The sequence below is a fragment of the Phacochoerus africanus genome, chromosome 8 (assembly GCF_016906955.1).
Source record: "Phacochoerus africanus isolate WHEZ1 chromosome 8, ROS_Pafr_v1, whole genome shotgun sequence".
Classification (NCBI taxonomy): Eukaryota; Metazoa; Chordata; class Mammalia; order Artiodactyla; family Suidae; genus Phacochoerus; species Phacochoerus africanus.
The window spans coordinates 165,983,983-166,006,162 of NC_062551.1; the positions used below are offsets into that span (position 1 = coordinate 165,983,983).

A 22,180-nucleotide genomic window follows, 5' to 3' on the forward strand; every position below is an offset into this window, starting at 1 on the left:
GGATAATCAGTAATGAACACACACATCCCCGCCCCAGGAGAGCTTACGTTCAGGTGGGGAGACGAACAATAAACAATCCATAAAGAAGCGCTAAGGCAAAAACAGCAGAGTGGCAGGCGCTGGGGCTCAGAGTGTAGAGAATGGTAGTGAGAGATGTGACTTAGAAAAGAGTGAGCCTCAGGGTTCCCTGGTGGCCTAGAGGTTGGGGATCTGGCATGGTCACTGCTGTGGCGCGGGTGCAATCGCTGGTCTGGGAAATTCTGCGGGCCACAGGTGCTGCGAGAAAAAACCACCACCACCACAAACTGGGTTGAAGAGGCGGGATTAGCAAACGAGAACGAAAGGAAGCAACCAGAAAGGCAGGAGGAAACCCAGGTGGGTGCGGGGTCCTGGAGGGAAGAGTGCAGGGCCGCGGGTGGAGCTGAGGGGAGGCCCCTCCTCGGGCTCCGCCTTTGAATCTTCCAGGAGGTTGGTGGCCCTTCCCTTCAGGCCAGCTTGCTTCCTGGGTGATCAGAAGCACCCCAGCCCATCATCACAGCTCTCCTCCCATCTCTCTCTGCCCCTGCACACAGGGACACCAGATAGACAGCAAGACTGTTTATTGGCTCTCCCCAGCCAGCTCCCCGCCTCCCTCTCCCCCACGGGCCTGCAGACACCCAGGTTCCCATCGAGGGCCAAGTGCAGCGGCCCCGAGCTTGCCCCGCCCCCCCTTCTGCCAGGCTTCCCTGGCACACAGCCTTGGCTCCCTGGCGGGCCTCGGGGCCTCTCTTACTCCTTCCCTTCCACGTCCTCCTTCTGCAAGTGTGGGACGGAGACCGCCGCATCCTGATTACGCTGGCCAGAGTAGAAGCTCACGTTGCTGGGGGAGAGGCCGCTGAGGTACAGCGCTGCGGGCGGAGGTGAGCCTGAGTCTGGGAGCGGCGGCCCCCCTGCCCTGGCCCCCTCGCTCCCCACTCACCTTTGGTGACGTTGACTTTGTTGGCGGCCAGGATGTCCGCCTGAATGCTGTCCATTTTCCTGTACAAGTCCTCCGCGTCGCTCTGAGGACAGGAGCAAGGGGAACCCGGCTGGATGCCAGGGCCGCCTGGACGCGGAGCTGGGCGTGGGCAGGGGGAGACGGCCGGCGGGTAGCCTGACGGGAAGGGCAGGAAAGGGAACAGAACGACGCCAGGAGGAAAGGGCCGAGCCAAGGCAGTCCCTGCTGCCGCTGGCGCCCGAGTCTGATCTGTGCCTGGGGGGCGTAGCAGGGGACCCTCGGCTGGGGGGGGGGTGCGCAAGGCACCCTGGGGGGCGGGGGGGGGGGGCGGAAGCGCTTACGAGGAAGAGCCTGTAGAGTTCCTCCCCCATGGACCTGCGCACGTGCTCCTCCACCACCGGGAACAGCTGCACGAAGTACTGCGGCGGGTGGGCGCGGGCCGTGACTGCGGTGCCCCAGCGCGGTGCCCCAGCGCGGTGCCCGCCGCGCCGCCCGCCGCCCCGCCGCCCAGCGCACCTCCAGCGTGAGGCTGGCCTGCCGCTGGCTGTTGCTGTGGTCCGTGTTGCCCATAGCGGCCAGCAGGCTGTGCACCACGCGCAGGTGCAGCATCTCCTCGGCCAGGCTGGTGTTGCGGCGCGCCAGGATCCTGGGCAGGGGTGGCATTCCGGCTGCGGCGACCCCGCGGGACCCTCCGCGGCCGGAGAGCTCCCGGGGCCCGCGGGCGGAACCGAGTCGGCCTTGCCGCATCCGCCCACGACCCGCCGCCCGCTTACCCGATGGCCTTGGCGGCCGCCGCCTGCTGCAAGAACAAGGGCAGGTGGCCGGTGAGCTGGAGCACCGATGACTCTGGAGGAGGGAGTGGCCGTGAGACCGGAGGCTCCCCGCCCCTCCGCCGAGGGCTTAGCCGCCAATCCCAGCGGATCCCTACCGTCGACGATCTTGGGCTGCAGTTTGCTGGTCTCCTTGAAGGAAGGTATTAGCAACGCCACGAGGCCCTTGAGCAGCGCCGGGCACACGTCGTAGTTGACCAGGTCCTTGATCAGTTCGATGGCTGCGGAGGGCAGAGGTACTGGAGGGGCTGGCCGCCCCCCCCCCAAGGAAGCAAAGAGCCCCTTGAACCAAGTCTCTTCCCGTTACCCCCCCACCTCCTTCACTTTCTTCATCGACCTTCTTCGTGCCTCTTACCGGCCAGCCCTGTGCCAGACATAGGGGGAGCTGGGCTGGCGACACGTCTGTCCCACCCTTCTGGCGTTCGTGGTTAAAGAGGCCCCGGATTCAGAACCAGCCAGAGTGGGAAGAGGAAGAGTGAGGGTTAAAGGCTGAGAGAGCTGGAGGCCCCAGAGAGATAGGGCAGTCTTAGGCTTGGAGGAGTCTAGAAGGTTTCATGGAAGAGGGAGGCGCTGGGTCTTCAAAGGGAGACAAGATGGGGAGAGACAGGGGTGAGAGGGAGACAGAGCGAGTGGGCGGGGATGATGTGTGGCAGAAAATGAAAAAGGAAGCAATGTACACAGCAGTTTAGAGAAATTTTCTTTTTCTTTTTCTTTTTTCGCGCCGTACTCTCGACAAATGGAAGTTTCCAGGCTAGGGACTGAATTGGAGCTGCAACTGCCAGCCCCAGCCGCAGCACTGCTACATGCCAGCCACATCTGTGACCTACACCACAGCTTACGGGCAACCCTGGATCCTTTAACCCACTGATCGAGGTCAGGGATCCTACTGGCATCTTCACTGATGCCAGTGAGATTCGTTACCAATGAGCCACAAAGGGACCTCCCCAAATTTTCTTTTCTGATGAACCATTATTGCGGCCTCAATTGCCCAGGCTCTGAGCTGAGGGCTCTCCATATGGTACCCTAGCGAAGCTCGCTGTCACCAATGAAGCTGGCGCTGCAATAGCATGACTATCCCCATTTTACCTTTGAGGGAATGAGGCACAGAGAGGTAAAGCGCTTTGCCTAAGGGACCATAGCTAGGAAATAAGATGGCCTGGAACAAAGACCAGTAAGTAGGTCATTTACAAGACATGCAGAAACATGAAGAGATCTGTAGAAAGGTATTTTTCTTCTTTTCCTAGGGTTATTTTTCTTCTGCTAGAAGTAATTCTTTACTCCACACAAAAACTACTTGATCTGATCAATTAATTCAGCAAAGTTGCAGGATGTTAAGATGAACATTCAGAAATTAGTTGCATTTCTGTATACAAACAATGAAATATTAGAAAAAGAATATAAAGCAATACCTTCTATTATTTATTATTTATTTTTTGCTCTTTAGGGCTGCACTGTGGCACATAGAAGTTCCTAGGTTAGGGCTACAATACTTTTTAAAATCACACCAAAAAAATTAATACCTAGGAATAAACCTGACCAAGGAGGTGAAAGACTTATATGCTAAGAAATATAAAACATTAATAAAGGAAATTAAGGAGCATTCAAAGAAATGGAAAGATATCCCATGCTCCTGGATTGGAAGAATTAATATCGTTAAAATGGCTATACTGCCCACAGCAGTCTACAGATTTAATGTAATCCCTATCAAATTACCCATTTTTCACAGAACTAGAACAAATTATCCAAAAAGTCACATGGAACAATAAAAGACCCCAAATTGCCAAAGCAATCCTGAGGGAAAAAAGCAAAATAGGAGGCATGACTCTCACAGACTTCAGACAATATTACAAAGCTACAGTAACCAAAACAGTATGGTATTGGTACAAAAACAGACATGGATCAATGGAACAGAATAGAGAGCCCAGAAATAAACCCAGACACCTATAGTCAATTAATCTTTGACAAAAGAGGCAAGAATATAAAATAGGAAAAAGTCTCTTCAGCAAGTGGTGCTGGGAAAACTGGACAGCTGCTTGTAAATCAATGAAACTAGAACACAGCCTCACACCATGCACAAAAAGTAAACTCAAAATGGCTTAAAGTCCTAAACACAAGACACGATACCATATGAAGTTCCTGTTGTGGCTCAGTGGGTGAAGAACCCAGCTAGTATCCATGAGGATGCAGGTTCGATCCCTGGTCTCGATCAGTGGGTTATGGATTTGGCATTTCTGTGAGCTGTGGTATAGGTCACAGACGCAGCTCGTATCCCACATTGCTGTGGGTGTAGCGTGGGCTGGCAGCTGCAGCTCTGATTCCACCCCTAGCCTGGAAACATCCATGCACTGCAGGTACAGCCCTAAAAGGAAAAAAAAAAAAAGACATGATACCATACAACTCCTAGAAGAGAGCATAGGCAAATCATTCTGACATGAACCGTACAAATATTTTCTTAGGTCATAGAAAATATGGTAATAGAAATAAAAACAAAAATAAACAAATGGGACCTAATCAAACTTCCAAGTTTTGCACATCAAAGGAAACCATAAAACAAACAGACAAAAAACCAAAACAACAACCCAAAAGACAACCTACAGAATGGGAGAAAATTAGTGTAAATGATGTTCAATCTCCAAAATATACAAACAACTCAGACCATTCAGCAGCAACAACAAAAAAGCCAATAGAAAAAAACGGGCAGAAAACCTAAATAAACATTTATCCAAAGAAGACATATACATCTGCCAGTAGGCACATGAAAAAAACGCTCAAATCACTAATTATTAGAGAAATGCAGGGAGTTCCCATTGTGGATCACTAACGAACCCCACTAGTACCCACGAGGATTCGGGTTCGATCCCTGGCCTCGCTCAGTGGGTTAAGGACCCTGCATTTCCATGAGCTGTGGTGTAGGTCAAAGATGCAGCTCGGATCCAGTGTTGCCATGGCTCTGGCGTAGGCTGCCAGCTATAGCTCCAATTCGACCCCTAGCCTGGATATGCCACAGGTGCAGCCCTAAAAAGAAAAAAAAGAAAGAAATGCAAATCAAAACTACCATGAGATACCACCTCACACCAGTCAGAATGGCCATCATTAATAAGTCCACAAATAACAAGTGCTGGAGGGGGTGTGGAGAAAAGGGAACCCTCCTGCACTGTTGGTGGGAATGTAAACTGGTACACCACCATGGAAAACGGTACGGAGATTCCTCAGAAAACTAAATATAGAGCTACCATATGACTCAGCAATCCCATTCCTGGGCATGTATCCAGAGAAAACTCTAATTACAAAAGATACTTGCTTTCTTTTTTTTTTTTTTTTTTTTTTAAGCTTCTCAGGGCCACGCCTGTGGCATACGGGGTTTCCCAGGCTAGGGGTCTAATCAGAGATTACTACAGCTACAGCTACCGGCCTACACCACAGCCACAGCAATGCCAAATCTGAGCCGCATCTGCGACCTGCCCCACAGCTCACAGCAATGCTTAACCACGGAATGAGGCCAGGGATCAAACCCGCAACCTCATGATTCCTAGTCGGATTCGTTTCCACTGTGTCACAACGGGAACTCCAAGATACATGCATCTTACTGGTGTTGCTTAGCGCTATGGGACAGACCTTCTGGGGCAGCCCTTTCCCTCTGTGGACCAACCTGATTCAGAAACAGCTGATCTGGAAGTCTCTTGTGGCACAGCAGGTTAAGGATGCAGCATTGTTACTGCAGCAGCTTGGGTTGCGGCTCTGGTGTGGGTTTGGTCCCCCGCCTGGGAACTTCCTCATGCTGTGGGCATGGCCCCCCCCCCGCCCAAAAAAAAAAAAAAGAAAGACAGAAAGAAAGAAAAGAAAGACGAAACAGCTGGCTACTACTTCTGAACTTTCTCTTTCATCCAGGTCTTCCACGGTAGCCCTGGTGGAATCCCAGCTACCCCTCACCCCAAGCTCTGACTGCTCACACAGGGCTCTAATTTGGAATCACAGAGCCAGCAACGTTTTGGAGGGAAAGGGACCCACACACTGAGCCTCCCTAGCTTCTCCCAAACACTTTTCCACCTGGACCAGAACGCAGGTGAGGAGGCCTCTGACCGCTTGGCAGCCATAGCCTGGTGCCTGTCTTTCCCACTTTTTCTTGTATTGTTTGGTTGTGAAACCTTTTCTTCCTTTTTCTTGAATTAGTGCTTCATGGTTTTGGGGTCTGAGTGGTTGGCGTCTCCTCCTATCTGACTATCGGCTGTAGCCCAGCTCCAAATAATAGTTGAGTTCTACCCGCACACAAGCTGGTGCCACCTTAGTGCCAGGACACCCTGGGAAAAATACTTACCTGTGCCTCAGAGAGCCCTTTTTGCAGCAAAAAGTGACGTGGTGAACATTCCGCATAAACACGAATGGATGAAAATATTCAATGAAATTTCCCGGACCACAAATGGCAGGGTCTGCCACGCGGGACCAGGCACTTTATGAAATCTGGTTCTGCCTGTTCACTTTACACTAAATACTGGAGCCTTCATTGGTTATGTATCTGCTCCTTGATTATGTATGGAGGTCCTTGGCAAACTGAAGATTCATTCACTGAATCACTTTTGATTGAGTTTTAAAATTCACAGCTGTCACTGTTTACACGCAAAGCGGAAGTGCCAGTCCCTGCCCAAATGTCTCCACGAGAACCACAGCCAGCGACAACTCTAAAAAGTGTGCTTGTTACTCAGTGTGACAGACCCACTCGGAAAACAAAGGGCCACAGGAGAGCACCGCCTTTGGCAGCTTTGCCTGAAGCCCGTGGTGTGAACACACCCAGCTGTCCTAAAACTGAAGCAGTCACTGGTTTATTCATTGATTGACTTATTCATCTAACAAAATCCTTATTGAGCGTCTTCTCTGCATCAGACCCTGCGCTGGGGCTAAGAGGGACCAAGATGCGGAACAACATGATCCGGGGGAGCACCAGGGCGGAAACGGGCATTTGTGATGCGGTATTAAAGAGCCATGGGCACGCAAAGGAAGCCATGCTGGCGGGAGGGCATGTCGAGGGGGTGCGAGGTACAGAATCAGGAGAAGGCTTCTCCGGAAGGTGGTATGTGGACTGGCAAGGCTGTGAGGAGGAGAGAGGGACTGGAAGAGTGCGCACGGTGGAGGGCATGTGCCAACCTGGTGGCCAGGCAAGCAGGGAGTATGGCTGGCACGCAGGGAGTATGGCTGGCACGCAGGGAGGTGGGTCACGGAGGGAGAGCCAAGGCTGCGGAGGTAGCCCGGCCACAGCTTCTGGGCCTTGCAGGTGCCAAATGGCCTACTAGAGCAGGTGTCTCCTCATCTTTCATTTCAGAGAAAACTAAGACTCAGCAAGGTGGACCGGCTTGCCCAAGGGTGAGCCGCTAATAAGTAGCAGAATGACTGATGGATTCCAAAGGCTTTTTTTTTTAGGGCCAAACCCGCAGCACATGGAAATTCCCAGGCTAGGGGTCAAATCGGAGCTGCAGCTGCTGGCCCACACCACAGCCACAGTCATGCCAGATCCGAACTGAGTCTGAGATCTACACTGCAGCTCACGGCAACACCAGATCCTTAACCCACTGAGCGGGGCCAGGAATGGAACCCGGGACCTCACAGATATGAGTAGGGTTCGTTACCACTGAGCCACAGTGGGAACTCCCCAAAGCTCACATTCTTCACCATTAAACTAAGCGCTACTGGCTCCACTCTGGTGGAGGACCCGGAGACAGACTGTGCGGGCACCACGCTGGAGAGATGGCTTTGGGTGCAGAGGGAGAAACCAAAGCCTGAGCCGCAGCAGCGGAGACAGAATGGAGAAGGGGGAACAGACCTGCATGATACTGAGGAGTCAGAGTTGCCGATCTTATTAGAAGTTGGCTGAAGGTGGGAATCACGACGAGATGAAGCCCACCCACATGTCTAGCCCAGGGCATTGGGTGTCCTGGCTGAGACGGGGAGCTCGGAGAATGAAAGCTGTAGAGCAAGGGTATCAAGAGTCTAACTCTGGGAGTTCCCGCCATGGCTCAGTGGTTAAGGACTCCGACTGGGAACCATGAGGTTGCAGGTTCGGTCCCTGGCCTTGCTTTGTGGGTTAAGGATCCGGCGTTGCCGTGAGCTGTGGTGTAGGTCACAGACGCGGCTCGGATCCCACGCCTGGGAACCTCCATATGCTGCAAGTGTGGCCCTGAAAAAGACAAAAAGACAAAAAAAAAAGAGTCTAACTCTGAACATGGTCAGCGACATCCAAGGGGAGACGTCCAGAAGGCAAGTGGAAGGAGGGTCAGGCTCTCAGGCTCGGGAGCGAGGTCTGCGCTGCACCCTGCCCTTCATCACAAAGTGGGAAGAAAGAAGGTGCCTGCCCCTCAGCTTGTTGTGAGGGCAAAATTAGTAAAGGGCTAGAGCGGTGCTTGGCACACAGTCAGAATTCCATAAAGCTGGAGTCCCACTGCGGCTCCGTAGTAATGAATCCGACCTGTATCCACGAGGACGCAGGTTCAATCCCTGGCCTCCCTCAGTGCGTGAAGGATCCAGCGTTGCCGTGAGCTGTGGCGTAGGTCGAAGATGCCACTCAGATCTGGCGATGCTGTGGCTGTGGCCTAGGCCCGCAGCTGCAGCTCCGATTCGACCCCTAGCCTGGCAACATCCATATGTTGCAGGTTCCACTATAAAACAAACCAACCAAACCATAACAAAACCCGAAGAGGAACCACGGAGCGCACAGCCTGTCAGCATCGGAAGGAAGCTCCTTGATGACCTGAGAGACGCAGAAACCCAGAACGGAGACTTGCCCAGGGAATCTCAGGGAAGAACAGCAGGCTTCGTTTCCCCGCGGCAGAAGTGCCTCAGAAATGGCACTGCCCCTGGGAATTGTGGTTCTGTCAGGCAACCATTTCCAAGGCACTCAGCCCTGATAGGGTTTGTTTTACAAGTTTTTGCTCTTGGAGGGTGGAGCAGGGGGAGAAGGAAAAGAACCGGGGTCCTAGTCCTTTATTTTCACACCTAGACAATACTGCCACCTCATGGCCACACCGGAGAAGTGCACCTCAATGCGGTCCATACTCAGCTTTGCTTCCTCTTCCAGCAGGGTCGCCCTATGAATGTTGGGCAATTTTCACTGTTGTGAGGAAAAGACCAGTGCCAGGCATCTTCCTGACCAATTGCCTTCTGTCTTTGATCCCCGTACATTCTTCCACTTCTTTTACCAGACCCTGCTCAAAGCCCAGTGTTGACACATAAAAATATGTATATTTACGCACTATTTCGTTCTAAAAGGCCAGGCAACAAGGTATGGACGTTCTGTGCTAGGGCTGGTATACTTGCTGCTGAACCAGTAATTACTAGGGTGTGTCTCCCACTGGTATCTGCTCTTCTGGGGGCAGGCTCACCAAGTTCAAGCAGCCCTGTGCTGGCACTTGGAAGTGTTCCTGCCACCTGAGTGGAACACCCTGGCTCCAGGTGTGACGGTGGGGGTGGGAGGAGATGGTCTCAGGGCCCAGCAGACACAGGTGTTTAGGGCCAGGCAAAGTAGGCAATTAGAAAAAACCTTTTTCCCCAAGGCCTTTCTATTCTTTTCTTTTTTGTGTGTGTGTCTTTTTTTTTTTTGCCTTTTCTAGGGCCGCTTCCGAAGCATATGGAGGTTCCCAGGTGAGGGGTGGAATCAGAGCTGTAGCCGCCAGCCTACGCCAGAGCCACAGCAACACAGGATCCAAGCTGCATCTGCAACCTACACCACATGGCAACGCTGGATCCTTAACCCACTGAGCGAGGCCAGGGATCGAACCTGAAGCCTCATGGTTCCTAGTCGGATTCGTTAACCACTATGCCACTACGGGAACTCCATGAATTCCTTACTTTAAAATGGTTGATTTTGTGTTATGTGAATCTCACCTCAATCGAAACAATTTTTTTTTGTCTTTTTGCCTTTTCTTGAGCTGCACCTGAGGCATATGGAGGTTCCCAGGCTAGGGTCTAATTGGAGCTCTAGCCACCGGCCTACACCAGAGCCACAGCAACGCTGGATCCGAGCCACGTCTGCAACCTACACCACAGCTCATGGCAACGCCGGATCCTTAACCCACTGAACAAGGCCAGGGATCGAACCCACAACCTCATGGTTCCTAGTCGGATTCGTTAACCACTGCGCCACGACGGGAACTCCAAAACAGTTTTTATGAAGAAAAAAGAAGTTAACCAAATATGATCCGTTGCTAAATCAGTCATCCTACTTAGTATTAGGAATCCATGTAACGTCACAGAACCGAGAACCTCAGGAAAACTAACAATGACGGCCTTGCCCACTGCCCGTTTCTCCAGGTCTTTGGGGGACAGGGGAAGAGAAAACTGGTTTGTGTCTGTCCTGTTTGGTCCCTAAGGGCCACTGTCTTCCTGCCTTCACATTTCTAGAGGATTCCACCATGTTAGTGAATGTGCAGTTTGCTCAGCCCTTCGTCTTGCTCCATGGCTGATAAACCACAATTCCGACTTTGCTCTAGGAAGCAGGACCACTTAAGGAGCAAGTTAATTTTAGAATTATAGTAAATAGTTTTAGAATTTTCTAGTTCTAGGTCAATTAGAAAAAAATGTTATTCCAAATGACCTCTTTTTCCAAATTTACAAACATTTCCATTTTACCATAAACTTGTTTCTCATACACATTTGCTAAATTTTCGGCCTTTTTTGTTTTGTTTTGTTTTTTCAGTTTTGGCCACCTGTGGCAGTGGCGTTCCTGGGCCGGGGATCAGATCCAAGTCCTGTGTGTGACCCACGCCACAGCTATGGCAGCACTGGATCCCTTCATCCGCTGCGCCCGGGCCAGGGATCAAACCCGCAACCTGGCGCTACAGAGAACACCAGCAATGGGAATTGTGGCCCAGCGGGAGCTCCAGCAATTTCTGTTAGTTGGTACATACATTCACAAAGTTTTTAGTATGTTTTCTTCTTCTTTTTTTTTTTTTTGGCTGCACTGGCGGTGTATGGAAGGTCCCCGACCAGGGATCGAACCTGAGCCACAGCAGTGACAATGCCAGGTCCTTAACCCATTGAGCCACAAGGGAACCCTTAGTATGTGTCTTTTCAAAAGGTGGCACCCAATTTTCTCCTTCCCTTGAGCGTGGGCTCAATTTAGTGACTGGCTTCTCACAAACAGAGTAAGATAGAAGGCAACGTGCAACTTCTGAAGTTAGATTATAAAGCATCTTGAGGCTTTTCCTCTTTGCTCTCTCTTGGATCTTGCTCTGGGAGAAGCCAGTTGACATGCTGACACTCAAGCAGCCCTAGAGAGGTCCGTGCAGTGAAGACCCGAGGCTTCCTGTCAGCACCCAGCATGAACGGGCCAGGCATGAAAGTGAGCCACCCTGGAAGATAGTTCTCCAGGCCTGGTCCTGCCTTCAGCTCACCACAGCCCCAGCTGGCCTCTGACCTGCCCTGAGCCAGAGCCAGGCAGTTAAGCTGCTTCTAGATTCCTGACCCCCCAAAACCATGTGCGATATGGGAAAATAATCTGAAAAAGCACGGTTATGTGTATATGTATAACTGAATCCCTTCGCTGTACACCTGAAACTAATACAACACTGTAAATCTACTATACTCCAAAATAAAATAAAAAACTGTGGGAGGAGTTCCCTGGCAGCTCAGTGGGTTACAGATCTGGCTGGAGGGCACAGCTGTGGCACGGGTTTGATCTCCGGCTCGGGAACTTCTGCACGCCATGGGTATGGCAAAAAAAAAAAAAAAGTGGGGGAGATGATAAATATTTATTTTTTTCAGCACTAGGTTCTAGGGTAATTTGTTATGTAACAATAGGTAATGGACAGAGAAGGGCTGGCCTAACAGCTTTGGTGGATTTCTGCAAAGTTTGAACACAATGGCTTTCATTTTGTCTTCAGAGCAGCATTTTTTTTTGTCTTTTTTTGGTCTTTTTCTAGGGCCGCACCCACGGCATATGGAGGTTCCCAGGCTAGGGGTCGAATTGGAGCTACAGCTGCCGGCCTACACCACAGCCACAGCAACGCCAGATCCCTAACCCACTGAGCGAGGCCAGGGAGCGAACCCACAACCTCGGATTCGTTGACCATTGAGCCAGAACGGGAACTCCTGCTTTTTAAAAAAAAAAAAACAACAAATCAACCCTGCCCTTATTAAGGTTAGTCCCTTCAGCCATATCACCTGCCTTCCTTGACTGCCGCCGCCCAAACGGTGGTGAAATAGTGTGAAATAGTTCCCCCTAGTGGACTATCCCTGCATATGCATGCGCTATATTCCCAAGACTTTTTTTTTTTTCTTTCCTTTTTGCCGCGGTATGGATGTTCTCAGGCCAGGGCTAGAGGTTGAATCTGAGCTGAAGCTGCTGGCCTACGGCACAGCCATGGCAACACGGAATCCGCGGCACATCTGAGACCTATGCTGCAGCTTGTGGCAACAACAGATCCTTAATCCCCTGAGTGAGGCCAGGGATTGAACCCACATCCTCAAGGACACTGTGTTGGGGTCTTAACCTGCTGAGCCACGAAGGGAACTCCATGAAGACTATTTGCAAGTGCCTGGTAAGAAAGAATAATTCTTTCATTTAACACACATTTCCTGAACACTGGTTATGAGTCTGGCATGTGGGAAGTTATTTTGGGGTGCACAGTCTCACTGTTATTGCACCTGCAGACATCCAACCAAAAAGACATGACAAAGCTTCATGCTCAGGCTGCCTCTGCCAGAGTGGTTTGTTATGTAACAAATGCAGGGGGGCTCTAGATGGGGCTTGATATGGGAAGAAGCTGGGCCAGTTCAACTCTGGCGGGGTTCAACAGCAAAACTGAAACTAAGCCATATTCCCCCTCCCATAAGTTTATTCAACCAACTTCTACTGAGCACCACTCTTTATCTGCCAGACCCTGAGCTGGAAAAAGAGATGAATCAGACCTAGTCCCTGCCCTGAGGCTGCTCAGAGGGCAAGGCAGGTGGGCGAGTAGTCACTGGCACAGTGTGTGTGTGCAGGACTCCCTCCCTCAGCAAACACACACCAAGGACCAAGCTGGGGGCTGTGCTGGGACATAAGGACGATAACTGCCAGAGCTGCCTGAAACTATGCATAGGCTGTGACCAGGGCAGAGACCGTTCCGGAGATAACTGGTCCCGGGGAGGGAGGGGCTGGAGGGGAGGAGGCGGGAGGTGGGACAAAGGAAGGAGGCTGCCACTGGGGCTGGGGTGAAGGCAGGTCAGGGAAGCCCTTGGCAAAGAACTGCTTAAGCTGCCAAGTGACAGATGAGTAGGAGGGGCCACTTTGCCACCTGCAGGTGGGGTGAGGGGAGGGAGGGTCACAGCGCCACCTGGGGGTTGTGAGATTCAGCCTCCGGACATGATCCCACGGCCAGCTCACCCTCTTGCTCCAAGGCCAGCGACACCTCTCTGCTGCTGGCCCCGATCTTGACTTTCACCACCCCACCCCGTCACTGGCCACCCCTCCCCAGCTAGGAGACTCTGCTCCAGGTGGTAACAGATGGCAGCTTAGATTCCAAGACAGCGTGACTTTTCCACATTGGGGTCCACATACTCCTTGCGGGGATCCAACAACACAAGGTTGGCGGGGCTGATGAAGGAAAGATAAGGTTCAATTTCATCGCTGCCTCTGAAAACCAGTCTAGACTGGGAGTGGGCGTCCAGGCTTTCCCCAGGATCGCACCTGCATCCCGCCTTAACCCCCTGCCTGCCGCCACCTTCAGCTGCTGCAGGCTCCCTGGCTCAGCCTCTCATCCTGGACACGGGAGTCCCCAGAGGCAAGGCCACCAGACCCTGCTCGTCTGCTGGGCCTCCCTGCCTTGGGCTCCTCGGCCCTGCCCCCTCCCCCTTCCCTCTGCCCCTCACTCTCCACACCCAGGAGGATCCTTGACCCACTGAGTGAGGCCAGGGATTGAATCCAAATCCTCACGGATACCAGTCAGGTTCATTACTGCTGAGCCACAACGGAACTCCCTAAATAAGTTCTTTCGTATCATTTTTAAATTCGATTCCACATATAAGTGATATTACATGATAGCTGTCTGCCTTACTTCACTTAGTATGATAATCTCTAGATCCATCCATGTTGCAGCAATGTGGGCCTCTGTTTAGATCAATCCTCTTTCCAGAATGCCTTCTTCCGCTCTCTTTTGTTGTTGTTGTTTGGTCTTTTTTTTTTTTTTTTTTTGTCTTTTTAGGGCTGCACCCACAGCATATGGAGGTTCCCAGGCTAGGGGTCTAATCAGAGCTACAGCTGCTGGCCTCCACCACAGCCATAGCAACAATGGGATCCGAGCCGAGTCTGCGATCTACACCACAGCTCAGGGCAACGCCGGATCCTTAACCCACTGAGCAAGGCCAGGGATCGAACCTGCGTCCTCTTGGATGCTAGTTGCTAACCACTGAGCCACGATGGGAACTCCTGCCCTCTTCGGTTTCTGCCTCTCTAATCCCCCTCTCCAAGGCTCAGCACCAACAAGGCCTTCTTGGTGACCCCTCCTTGGTCTTCCCTGTGAAAAACAGACTCTCCCTTCTTGGAACCACAGTAGGAGCAGCAAAGGAAATATTCTGGAAACACCTGCCACGTGCTGTATATTAAAAGCATAGGCTTTGCCCAATAGCAAAAAAGCCAATCAGTCAATGGAAAAATGGGCAAAAGACCTGAATAGACTGTTCTCCAAAGAAGATATACAGATGGCCAGCAAACACATGAGAAAATGCTCAACATCGCTGATTATAAGAGAAATGCAAATCAAAACAACCATGAGATACCACCTCACCCCAGTCAGAATGGCCATCATTAATAAAACCACAAACAAGTGCTGGAGGGGGTGTGGAGAAAAGGGAACCCTCCTGCACTGTTGGTGGGAATGTAAACTGGTACAGCCACTATGGAGAACAGTTTGGAGATACCTTAGAAATCTATACATAGAACTTCCATATGACCCCACAATCCCACTCTTGGGCATCTATCCGGACAAAACTCTACTTAAAAGAGACACGTGCACCCGCATGTTCATTGCAGCACTATTCACAATAGCCAGGACATGGAAACAACCCAAATGACCATCGACAGATGAGTGGATTTGGAAGATGTGGTATATATACACAATGGAATACTACTCAGCCATAAAAAAGAATGACATAATGCCATTTGCAGCAACATGGATGGAACAAGAGAGACTCTCATACTGAGTGAAATGAGCCAGAAAGACAAAGACAAATACCATATGATATCACTTACAACTGGAATCTAATATCCAGCACAAATGAACATCTCCTCAGAAAAGAAAATCATGGACTTGGAAAATAAACTTGTGGCTGCCTGAGGGGAGAGGGAGGGAGTGGGAGGGATCAGGAGCTTGGGGTTATCAGACACAACTTAGAATAGATTTACAAGGAGATCCTGCTGAGTAGCATGGAGAACTATGCCTAGATACTCATGTTGCAACAGAACAAAGGGTGGGGAAAAAAATGTATACATGTAAGGATAACTTGATCCCCTTGCTGTACAGTGGGGGGAAAAAAAAAAAAGTAAAAGCATAGGCTTTGGAGTCAGATCCGACTGGTTGAATCTGGCTAGCTGTGTTACCTTGGGATGCATACTTAACCTCTCTGTGCTTCAATGCTCTCGCTTGAAAAGCATAAAAATGCCGACCCCCGCCATTCATTCATTTGAACATTTGAATACCTAATATGCGCCAGAATCCATACTCCCGTGGTTGAGACTTAAATGGAATGATTCATGGGAAATGGCTGGCACAGAGGTGTACCCAACAAATGAAAACGTCTTAACGCGACCCTTATCCAATCTAGTTTCTTAGAAAACAGTCCTGGGCGTGATTTCTGTTTGGAGGGAAGAGCCACGTAAGACTGGGAACCAGAGCCAGCTCCGGCCCCGGGCAGACTCTAACAACTGCTGGAGCACGTGCGGCTGATGCCAAGCACAGAAGGGGACTGCCGCCTTCTGAGTAAACTGCCCCTCGGTGCCGAGGCAGCCCTTTCGACAGCGGGGCTGCCTAGGCCACTCGACAAGGATCTTCGTGACTAGGAGAAACGCATCGGAGCGAATCTGCCGGCTCTCACGGCCACCCTCTGCCCTCTGCAGCAGACCCGGCCGCCTCCCTACCTTCGTACTGGACCTCCAGGTGCATCGTGCGCAGTACCTTCAGCACGCCGTCCACGATGCTGGGGTGTGTGGTCCCGACGATGGACTGGCGAGACAGACAGGGGGACAGGTGGTCACTATTTTGATCTGATCCGCCTGAGAGAGGTGAAAAGCAGACTTCCAAACAGGGGGGCAGCCCGGCCGAATGGGGCGAGGGGCAGGGGTGGGTCTCAGGACTTTGGCCCGCCCCACCCCCACCCTAGAGGTAGGTTAATTTTGGTGAGGAGAGGGAGAGGGGCAGCCGGGAGTGGACTGAGAATCTGCCGAGGTTGCCATGGAACCCCCCGGCTCAGGAGGCCCTCAGTCGTGGCCACTGCCAGGGGTGCAGGGACAAGCCGGCTATCTTGGCTGCGAGAGTGGAACGCTGGCCCCCCCAGGTTGAGCTACCCTCTCCTTTAACTCTGTCTCCTCCTGTGATGCTCTTCCCCCCATCACCCCAAGCTTCCCAGCGGAAGCCTCTTCTTCATCCTTCAGGCCGAGTTCTTAAACAAGTTCTTCTGTATCATTTAAAAAACTGTTGGGTCTTTATTTATTTACATATTTTCTTTAGGGCTGAACCAGCGGCACGTGGAGGTTCCCAGGCTAGGGGTCAGATCAGAGCCACCGCTGCCGCCGGCCTACACCAGATCTGAGCCACGTCTGCGACCTACACCACAGCTACGGCAATGCCGGATTCTTAACCCCCTGAGTGAGGCCAGGGATGGAACCCATCCTCATGGATGCTAATCGTGTTTGTTTCCACTGTACCACAACGGGAACTCCTTATTGCTCTTTTTCAAAGAGGTGGCGTTGGATTTTAATGTTTACACTTAGCAGATATCTCCTGCTTAACATGCGGCCTTGACTGAGTCACTAAACACCTTCCTAAGGCTCAGTTCTATCGCCTTTAAAATGGGGATGAGGAGTTTCCATCGTGGTGCAGAGGTTAACGAATCCGACTAGGAAGCATGAGGTTGCAGGTTCAATCCCTGTCCCTGCTCAGTGGGTTAAGGATCCAGTGTTGCCGTGAGCTGTGGTGTAAGTTGCAGACTCGGCTTGGATCCTGTGTTACTGGGGCTGTAGTGTAGGCCAGACGCCACAGCTCCGATTAGACCCCTAGCCTGGGAATCTCCATATGCCGCGGGAGCGGCCCAAGAAAAGGCAAAAAGACAAAAATAAATAAATAAATAAATAAACAATAAAATAAAATGGGGTTGATGATACCTGCCCCCATCGGCCACTGCACAGACTGAAAGAGACAGTGTGAGCAGGGCCTGAGCGCAGTGCCTGGTGCGCAGGAGGCACTTACTAAACGGAACCTGGAAACAGTAATCGCAGTCACGGCTGTTTTGCTGAGCTTCTCCCTCAGATCATCCCGAAATGTTGGCAGCGTTCCTTCTTGTCTTACTTGGTCCACTCTGCCTGGGGGATCTTCCTCTCACTCTTTCGGGTGTCACTGTTCATGAAATCCAAACTGCCGTCTTCATCTCGGGTCTCTCTCTGGAACCTCAGGCTAATTTTCTATGGTCCAGGGGGCGTCTCTATTAGATGTCCTGAGCAGTCCATTGAGCTAGGAGCCAGAATTGCCTGCGGGGCCTCAAGGCTACCTGAAAGTTCGCAGATTCTGTGGGATGGGGGCTCAGCATTCAATATTTTTTTTGCACAAATGATCCGTCTGTATCTTCTGCAACCAGCTTCGCCTCTTCCTCAGAAGGGCACTTGGGAGACTCGGAGCCTCATTAAGTTTCTTGGGTCAAAACCCAACTCCTCCCAGATCAAATCCATTTTTTCTGCTCTCTCTAGGTGGCACGCAACTCACCCAGTCCAAAGTGGGTGTCCCCAAGTCCCACGGCCTCTGTCTCTCAAATGTCTGTCCGACCGGCTCACCTCGGGGCCCACTGCTACGGTTCAGGTTTTATCATCTGTGCCATCTCTTTTTTCTTAAGGCCTCACCCGTGGCATGTGGAGGTTCCCAGGCTAGGGGCTGAATCGGAGCTACAGACACCGGCCTACACCAGAGCCACAGCAACTCGGGATCTGAGCCGAGTCTGCAACCTACACCACAGCTCTCGGAAACGCTGGATCCTTAACCACTGAGCAAGGCCAGGGATGGAACCTACATCCTCAGGGACACTAGTCGGCTTCATTAACGGCTGAGCCATGATGGGAACTCCCATCTGTTTGATCTCTTAATTGTCTTCCTGCCTCCAGGTCTTCCTGAAGCTGTTTTGAGCACTTTTATTTATTCATTTATTTTCGTTCCCAGGCTAGGGCTTGAATCGGAGCTGTAGCCACTGGCCTACACCAGAGCCACAACAACTCGGGATCTGAGCTGCGTCTGTGACCTACACCACAGCTCACGGCAACGTGGGATCCTTAACCCACGGAGCGAGGCCAGGGATCCAACCCGCGTCCTCATGGAGACTAGTTGGGTTCTTTACTGCTGAGCCACACGGGGACTCCGATCTGGCTTCTTCCTTCACTTACTCGCTGCCCACAAATGCGCTGTGATTCTTTCCCCACCGGATTGACGCCTTTAATCTTTTCTGCAGTCCTTTCATCACCCGCGTCGCTTGTCTCCACCACTTTGGAGTCTGCCACCATCTTACTGATCCTTAAGTAAGCGGGACAGATCACTCTGCTGGGAGACATGAACTCTGCCCGGCCTTGGCCTTCTGGAAGTAACGCTGATTGAACGGCAGACATGCCGCGAGAGGCTGAGCTTTGTTCCCTGTGCTTGCGTGGAGGGCAGCTGGGGAAGGTAACTGTCAGACGGCTGCGCTGGAATCCGAACCACGGGAGCGTGCAGCCTGGGCTCACTCACCTGGGCAGTCCTGAGAGTCTGCAGGGACAGCTGCTGAGCTTTCGGGGATGTGCAGGGCAGCAGAGCTATTAGCCCTTTGTACACCTGGTTCTGGTACTTGGGGTTACCATGCACCAGAGAGTCCAGCAGCACCTGCACTTCTTCCTGGGTCTCTTCTGACTTAGATTTTGCCAAAAATTCTGCTATGGAGCGTACACCTGAGCAAAGGAGAGAGGAAATGCTAAATTGGAAGGGATTTATGAAAACAATCTTTATCCAAGGTTACATAATATGAAGTAATAGGATTAAGAGGTATTTAACCAAGCCTGTTCAGTCAAAGCAAAGTCGAGGGTCTGGGCTCATGTTGCGTTGCTGTCTTGTTGACCTTGTAGGTTGTGTGGCCAGAGGATTTTGCTTCAACAAGACATGTTAGTTTGTCAAACTCTGTTTTAAAATTTAAAATGAGGAGTTCCCGTCGTGGCTCAGTGGTTAACGAATCCGACCAGGAACCATGACGTTTCGGGTTTGATCCCTGGCCTTGCTCAGTGGGTTAAGGATCCCGTGCTGCTGTGGCTCTGGCGTAGGCGGGCAGCTGCAGCTCTGATTAGACCCCTAGCCTGGGAACTTCCATGTGCAAAAAGACCAAAAAAAAAAAAATGGGGTTCCCATTGTGGCTCAGGGGAAATTAATCTGACCAGCGTCCATGAGGATGTAGGTTCTATTCCTGGCCTCACTCAGTAGGTTAAGGATCCAGCATTGCTGTGAGCCATGGTGTAGGTCAAAGACATGGCTCAGATCCCGTATTTCTGTGGCTGTGATCTAGGCCAGTGGCTATAGCTCCAATTCAACCCCTAGCCTGGGAACCTCCATATGCCACAGGTGCGGCCTTAAAAAGACAAAATACAGTACAATAAAATAAAATTTAAAATAGCTCTGCAGGGTGTTCCTGTTGTGACTCAGCAGGTTAAGAACCCAACATACTGTCCGTGAAGACCCAGGTTCAATCCCTGGCCTTGCTCTGTTTGTTAAGGATCCAGCATGGTCACAAGCTGTGGTAAAGGCCGCAGATGCAGCTTGGATCCTGTGTTGCTGTGACTTTGCGGGTAGGCCAGCAGCTGCAGCTCCAGTTTGACCCCTAGCCTGGGAACTTCCACATGCCGCAGGTGCAGCTGTAAAAAGAAAAAAGAAAAGAAATGGCTCTGCAAAATGCCCAGATAAAACCTGCATTTTTGGTTGCTGTGTGACAACATGTGGATAGTGCTCAGCTCTAGATGTTCTGACAAATACCACCTCGTTTAGTCCTGGAAACTCTGCTGAGAAGGAGTCCCATTTTATGGATAAATACACTGAGACTCAGAGAGGCCATGAAGGAGTCATGGAGGAGAAGCCTGGTGAAAGTGCTTTAAAGGGAGATGCATGGGGGGCGTGCAGCTCCTGTTTGCCCCTCAGTCAGAGCACTTGGTAGAACATATGGAAAATGCAGCGTTATTACTTTTCTTTCCTTTTTTGTCTTTGGTCCTTTTAGGGTCAAACCCACGGTCAAACACCACAGCTCACAGCAACACCGTATCCTTAACCCACTGAGCGAGGCCAGGGATCGAACCTGCAACCTCATGGTTCCTAGTTGGATTTGTTTCTGCTGCACCACGACAGGAACTCTGCGTTGTTAACTTTTCTTACCACACTGTAAGGTCTTTGAGGACAAGGACTGATTTTATTCACTTTTATATTCCTAGCACCATAGAGTATACCTAGCAAGCATATTCAATGATTTTATTTCAATTTTATTTCTCAAGCTCTTCACAAATGGCTCGGTAAGTCTTTGCTGAATGGATGCACGAAAGAGGATATATCTAAAAATGAAGGAGTCTTGGAGTTCCTGTTGTGGCGCAGCAGAAATGAATCCGACTAGCATCCAAGAGGACACAAGGTCGATTCCTGGCCTCGCTCAGTGGGTTAAGGATCCGGCGTTGCTGTGAACTGTGGTGTAGGTCGCAGACATGGCTTGGCTCTGGCGTTGCTGTGCTGTGGGTGTAGGCCGGCATCTGTAGCTCTGATTAGACCCCTAGCCTGGGAACCTCCATATGCCATGGGTGTGGATCTAAAAAGGCTAAATAAATAAATAAATAAATAAAATAACAAATACAAATAGAAATAAAAATGAAGACGTCTTTCCACAACCACCATGGAAAGAGTTGAGCAAATGATGAATCAGGAAAATCCGAAATCTGGATCTTCCGGTGGTGATTCATTCTACAAAATGTTTCCTGGGGACCAGCTCCATGATACCGGTTTTCCTACAGCAGCACTGGGTGCAGCCCCCACCCCCGGGGGGGCGGGCGGGGGGAGACGTGGGAATTGACAAGCTCTCACACACAGTACCCACCGTAGCTTTCACAAATGAGCTCCTTGTACTTCCTGCCAGAGTTTGCAATAACCTGAAGCAGCTTGACGGACTCCTTCTTGTCCTCCTCCTTGATCTTCTCCAGTGCAAGTATTTCCAAGAGTGTCAGGACCCCTCCGACCTCAAGGAATTCTATAAGGTATCGATTGCTGTCCAGAAGGATAGAAAAACAGAAATAAGACACTGGTCAGGCTCCTTAGCACTTAACCTTTCTAAGGGACCCCAAAGGACCTTTCTCCATCTGTTCCATCCATCCGGGCAGTGTTCATGGGTAAAGGGACACTACATTTTAGGAATTCTTTCTTCCAGAAGAAAATGCAAAAGTTAAACACAGAGAGTTCCCACTGTGGCTCAGAGGGTTAAGAACCTGATGTAGTGTCCGTGAGGATGCAGGTTCCATCCCTGGCCTCGCTCAGTGGGTTGAGGATCCGGCATTGCCACGAGGTGTGGCATAGGTCGTAGATGCGGCTCAGATCACCCGGTGTTGCTGTGGCTGTGGCGTAGGCCAGCAGCTGCCGCTCAGATTCGACACCTAGCCTGGGAACGACCATAGCCACCGGTGTGGCCCTAAAAAGAAAATAAATAAATACATTTTTAGAAGTTAAATTCAATGGCCATTTCTTGGGCTTGACTTTCCAGCATCTCTATTTCTCTGCCTCTTTTTTTCTTTTCTGGCCACGCTTCAGCATGTGGAAGTTCCTGGGTCAGGGATTGAACCAGTGCCACAGCAGTGACAATGCCAGATCCTTAACCCACTGAGCCACCAGGGATCTCCTGTAATCTCTTCTTCTTGAAAAAGCACCTCAGTCGTCCCTTGGGGAATCACCCTCCACAACTCATGAGCCACGGGGTTTTGGCAGGGCGAGCAGGTGCCAGTGTGCCCTCCTTCTGGTTGGAGGGATTGGTTTGGGGCCAGGCATGTGACCTAAGCTGGTCCAAGGAGGCTCAAAAGCAGGACTTTCTTGGGAACCCTTGGGAAAGACATGCTCTCTTTTTGGTGTGACTGAGCTAGAAGGAGGCAGGCCTGGGGGACCATAGCACGTGGAGGTCT

At 51.2% G+C, this 22,180-nt stretch overlaps 1 protein-coding gene and 1 long non-coding RNA gene across 2 annotated transcripts in view; one reads left to right on the top strand and one right to left on the bottom strand.

Annotated features, from left to right (window-relative positions):
- Window positions 1-752: 752 nt before the first annotated feature.
- ARMH1 (armadillo like helical domain containing 1) overlaps window positions 753-22,180 on the bottom strand; it is a 46,000-nt gene continuing 24,572 nt past the window's right edge. Inside the window, exons 4-12 of the mRNA XM_047789297.1 lie at window positions 21,112-21,278; window positions 18,747-18,943; window positions 15,905-15,989; window positions 1,905-2,027; window positions 1,750-1,822; window positions 1,493-1,622; window positions 1,318-1,395; window positions 959-1,040; window positions 753-887 (exon numbers count right to left, since the gene is read on the bottom strand). Coding sequence (XP_047645253.1) covers window positions 769-887; window positions 959-1,040; window positions 1,318-1,395; window positions 1,493-1,622; window positions 1,750-1,822; window positions 1,905-2,027; window positions 15,905-15,989; window positions 18,747-18,943; window positions 21,112-21,278 — 1,054 coding nt within the window. The 3' untranslated portion in view covers window positions 753-768. The remainder of the gene's footprint in view (window positions 888-958; window positions 1,041-1,317; window positions 1,396-1,492; window positions 1,623-1,749; window positions 1,823-1,904; window positions 2,028-15,904; window positions 15,990-18,746; window positions 18,944-21,111; window positions 21,279-22,180) is intronic.
- LOC125132292 (uncharacterized) lies at window positions 771-10,516 on the top strand. Its single transcript, XR_007136186.1, has 3 exons — window positions 771-899; window positions 5,695-5,869; window positions 10,487-10,516. It is a non-coding gene; the product is annotated as an uncharacterized LOC125132292 (long non-coding RNA).